Here is a 5,343-nt window from a genome sequence, read left to right as displayed (position 1 = left end):
TGGACTGGACAGAGGAGACAGCTTTTAACCCTTCCCAAAGATGCTTTTGTTTCGACCTATCAGGGCTACCATAGACAAAAGAGATAAGACAAGGCTTATTTAAAATAAAATTATCAACATGAATAAGAATAAATTGAGGGTGGCTACTAATAATTTGAATTCGAGTAGAATCTTTCCATCCCACCCAAATACCACCTGAAAATCCAGCAGCTTCAACCCGATGAGAAGAATTAAAGCTCAGTTGACCAATAATAAAGTTAGCTTTTTTACCGCTTACTCTCCGTTCAACCAAACAAACTATGTCCGGACTATGTTCTGAATTGTATTCTCGAAATGCCCGAATAAAATTCCTGCTAGCACAACCTTGACAATTCCACGAGAAGATTTTTAAGGACGGTTCCATAGAAATATAAATAAATAAAAAGAAACAAGAAACTAATCAAAAGAAAAGTAACAAAACCCAAATAAATAAAAAGCAAAAAGGCCAGAAACCAAACATAAAAGCTTTACTGACTAGGGGTATTCAACCCCTCTATCTGCGCATCATTTTTGACAAAATTCTCAGCAATCAAAATCACCCGAAATGTTATTGACTAAAAGTTCCATGGATTTTTTTAACGAAATTCGTTGAGAGCCAGTATTCTTGAATCGCGCATTGCTGCCATGAAAGATTTTATTTTGTTTACTGATTTTGCCATTAAGTTTATTCCGTTTGCCCAATCCAGAGAACCTCACTGGAACCAAAGAGCCGTTTGAAGGCTGGACTTCTTTGTTTTCAAAGAAAACCACTGCCGAATGCTTGCCGGAATCAAGGCTGCCAACGTCCAAAATTACTTCGCCTCTGTCAACCCCCTTTAAAATCAGGTTTACCCGGTGCGTTGAAGGCTCTCCTTCGACATGCAGTGTCGCCCCATCGATAGTTTGCTTTGGCATATTCTCCGCCACTGAGGCTCGGCTACAGCTACTAGGAGCACCAGGGCTCTGTTGCATCCCTTCGATCTGGGCATTACAGTCCATCAAATTCCAGGCTTGTTTGGGCACAGCATCTTCTAAGCCCAAAGCTGTGGTAACCTTTTCATTAATCTGCACAATGTTATTAGTGTTCTTTTGGATCAAGCTAGGGTCCAATTGAGGTCCATTCCCATATTTGAAAACTGGTCCTAGAAGCATGTTTGAGCCTACCTCTTTGAATTTTCCTTTATTTATCATCTTATTAAAATCGGGCTGTCCGTTATTCTAGATTCCCAAATCTCCCCTGCAATCTTTCCCTTTAGTACGCCTAATATCTTCTACATCTCTGGCTTAATATTATTGATTTGAATCCCTATTCTTAAGGCCATTGAATCTGGAACCTACCTTTTCTTTCTCATAATTTGCAGTTAATTTTTACATATTCTCCATTGATTTACGCCTTGATTTCCTTTCTAATATCATCCAAGGTCTGGAATTTGCTTCTTTCTTCTCCGCTTCTTCAACGGTCATTTTTTGGTTCTCTGGTATCGACATAGATGAGTTAGCGTTCATCTCTACAAATGTTTTCCACATGCCCATACCTTCCACAATGAAAACAAATAGTAGAAAGAGATTCATATTCTACCTTTTGAATTCGCCCATTAATCAAGATTTGGGACACTAGTGGCTCTTCCAGGTTGACATAAACCGCCATTCTAGCAAATCGTCCCTGCGTTCTATTGTCAGTATTCATATCTAATTTAACCACCTTACCCACAAGTTCTCTAATTTCTGTGATTATTTTGCGGTTGTATAAATAGCTAGGTAACGCAAGGAATCTAATCCATGCCATTACAACACTTGGGAAAGCTTGTGTAGGATCAAAAGCCATTGTCCAAGGCTGAACGGTCAAATACTGACCAAAAATAGTCCACAGTCCTTCGGAGAGAACCTTATCACAATCCATCTTATTTTGGAATTTGACTAGAAAATAGCCATTTTCAATGTCCATCATATGAATAGGTGCTGATGGTCTCCACATTATGTAAAATTTATTCTGTAAAACTGAAAAACCAATGTTACGGCCTAGAAGTTTTACAATCACAGTATTATCCATACCTTGGATAAAGATTTGGTAAATCCGTTCTGAGAAAGTGATAGAAGGCACTCCATTCACAACAGTCCTCTGAATGTCTCCTTCCAAAATATCAAAAGCTTCCTTTTCATCCAAACCATTAGAACCATTCTTTGAGGATTGACTGACAAGCATGTCTCTCCATGAAGTAGGTTGATCTGAGGACAGCTCGATCATCATATCATTACTCGGTTCTTCCACCTTTTCTCTGAACCTAACCTTCTTAGGGATCAACTCTTCCCCAATGGGTTTTCCAAGACCATCGTTTTCACAGAGAGAACTCGACATATTGTCCCTCACCATCCTTTTAGTTTTCCCTAATGTATTTTCTATTGAGAATAATTTGGTTCATATTTTCCTGGCAAATCACGCAAGTAATATAGTAAAACTCGATTTGAGTTAAATAAATTGAATTATTCGAGTCAATTTAAATAAGTAGTTCGAGTTTTGAGTTTGAATTGAATTAAATTTTATAATTCGAAAAACTCGAATAATTCGAATAACAGATTGGTATAAATACCCTTTTGGTCCTTGTGAAGTTTGAAAATGAAAAAATTGGTCTCTCTCAACAAAAATTACAAAATAATTCAAAATAATTTTTGTAATTTAAAATTTTATAATTTTAAAAAACTATAAAAAAATTCTAAGAAATACATAAAAATTTTAAAAAATTAAAAATTTCTAGAATAATAATTTTGGGATCTAAATAAGTTAATTAATGATTCAAGTTTATCATACTAAAGTATTTTTTTTTATTTTTCTTTGAAAAAGTTTTCAAATATATATTGTTTTAATTTTATGTGTTATAACATGAAATTAGTTATACTGTAACAAGATTTTAGTTTGACATATTTAATTTTTAAATTTAACTCAAACAATTTCACTCGATTCGAAAAAAAATTCAAATCGAGTTAGGATGATAAAATAGGACTCGTCAACTCGAAATTTTTTCACTTAATTTGACTCAATTCAATTGAACGCTTACCCCCTAATTGTATGTGTTAAACTACTACAATTTTTACAAATTGGAGAAGGAACGTAATAGAGAGGACTTGAAACTTGGATCTTAGAGCATTAATCCAGCTTTAATTAAGGTATGGATGCATGCCTTGGTTAGTGGTTCGAACCTCCATGAGTGTAATATGTATAATTAATGTTTTGTATAACATTAACATTTTGTTCCTTGAATTTATAAATCATATCTTCACCAATCAAGATACTTTTTAAACTTAATAAACCTCTCTGAGTTCTCCTCAAAATACGGAAGATAAAAGCTCTTATAAAAACAATACCTTTTATTGAGGGAGTAAGACACTCCAAAGTAAATACTCACTCTCAATACATATGATAGCAATAATTTATATTTGTATTTATACGGTAAGAATAACATATTAAGTGAATGATGATAGTAGATTTAGAGAAAAGTTTATATTTAAGATTTCAACATTTATACTTTAATAAAATATTCCAATAATCAGAAACATATTTTAATTATGAACAATTTTTTTATAAATAATTATAAATTATGCTTTAGTGAATATTTCAAAAGTTAATTATTTGGTTAAAATTAAGAAAATTTAAAATATATATATTAAAAGTTTAAAGATCGATGTTATTAAATTTTTCTAAAAACAAATATTTCGCAACATTAAAAATATTCTTTAAAAATATATAAAAAATAATGTTATAAAATTTTTTAGATTATTTTTTTTACTTTTTAATATTGTTCAAATTTTAAAATTTTTATTGCTTAAAAATATAAAACTATTTATTTTGCAAGTACTATTAAATTGATTTAAATAAATATATAATATAATTTCTAAATAATATTATATTCATTTTAATATCAATTATTATTATTTTATGAAAAGTTGATTTGTTAATTATTATGTTTTCTAAATAATATTAGGGTAAATTACACCAACAGTCACCAAACTTTGGGGTAAATGACAAAACAGTCACCTAGATTTCATTTCAGTCACTTAACTTTCAAAAAGTAACAAAACGATCACTAACGTTATAAAAAAGTGACAAAACAGTCACTAACTAACAGCTACCGTTAGGGTATTAACGGGATTGTTGACGTGACAAGTTAACCGCTAATGTGGCAAGTTAACTTGCCACATTGGCGACGGCTGATGGGTTTGGGACGGGTTTAGGGAAAAAAAATTGAAGGGTTAATGGGTTAATGTTTTAGGGTTAGAAACAGATTAGCTTTAAGGGGATTGAGGGGGAAAGGAAAATCGATTTGGGAAATTTCGATCGTGATTTAGGGTTTTTTAGGCTTTAAACTGAATTGGGAATCGATTAAAAAGTTTTAGGGTTAAAAATGAGTTCAATAATCGATTAACAGGGTATAAGTTTTAGGGTTTAGGGTGGTTTATTTTGTTTAGGGAGAAAAGAAGACGAACCAGAAGTTTTTGATTGTCAGAGACAATAGGCAATAGAAGGGAAGCTACTAGTGTTGTTACATCCATTTTAACGGGTAAGTTCTTGCATTTAGTTTTAAATTTTTTGGATTTCAATGCTGTTATTTCGATTTAGGGTTAATTAGGGATATTTCGATTTCAAATTTAATTTTGATTTTGATTTCGATTTCTATTTCGATTTTGATTACAATTTTGAAACACTCACTGATTCTGATTTAGATTTTGATTTCAATTTCGATTTTGATCTCAATTTAGGATTAGAATTTGATTTTGATTTCGATTTAGATTTTGATTTAGGGTTATTTCGATTTTGATTTTATTTGTTATTAATGTGCATAACAGATTAAGGTTTGGTTTTTAAAGATTATGACATATAATGTGTAGTGTATTGTGTCTGCCATTGTTTAGGGTTATTTCGATTTTGATTTTGATGTTTATTGTTTGTATCTGCCATTGTATGAATGCCATTATCAAACTGATCTTTATTGTGTATATATGCCATTGTTTGTATCTGTCATTATATGAATGTCATTATCAAACTGATCTTTATTGTGTATATCTGCCATTGTATGAATGTCATTATCAAATTGATGTTTATTGTGTATATCTGTCATTGTTTGTATCTGCCATTGTATGAATGTCATTATCAAATTGATGTTTATTGTGTATATCTGCCATTGTTTGTATCTGCAATTAAATTATACATTATTAAATTGATGTTTATTGTGTATATCTGCCATTGTTTGTATCTGCGATTAAATTATACATTATTAAACTGATGTTTATTGTCTATATCTGTCATTGTTTGTATCCAAGCTCCTATTGTTA

General features: G+C 31.4%; 1 protein-coding gene across 1 annotated transcript; it reads right to left on the bottom strand.

Annotated features, from left to right (window-relative positions):
- Nucleotides 1-1,513: 1,513 nt before the first annotated feature.
- LOC107960623 (uncharacterized) lies at nucleotides 1,514-2,389 on the bottom strand. Its single transcript, XM_016896939.1, has one exon. The coding sequence runs from the start codon at nucleotides 2,387-2,389 to the stop codon at nucleotides 1,514-1,516; it is 876 nt and encodes a 291-aa protein (XP_016752428.1).
- Between the last annotated feature and the right edge of the window lie 2,954 nt (nucleotides 2,390-5,343).

The sequence above is a fragment of the Gossypium hirsutum genome, chromosome A05, assembly GCF_007990345.1.
Source record: "Gossypium hirsutum isolate 1008001.06 chromosome A05, Gossypium_hirsutum_v2.1, whole genome shotgun sequence".
Classification (NCBI taxonomy): Eukaryota; Viridiplantae; Streptophyta; class Magnoliopsida; order Malvales; family Malvaceae; genus Gossypium; species Gossypium hirsutum.
The sequence above is the reverse complement of the archived record's forward strand: the minus strand, read 5'-3'. Positions and strand labels throughout refer to the sequence as shown.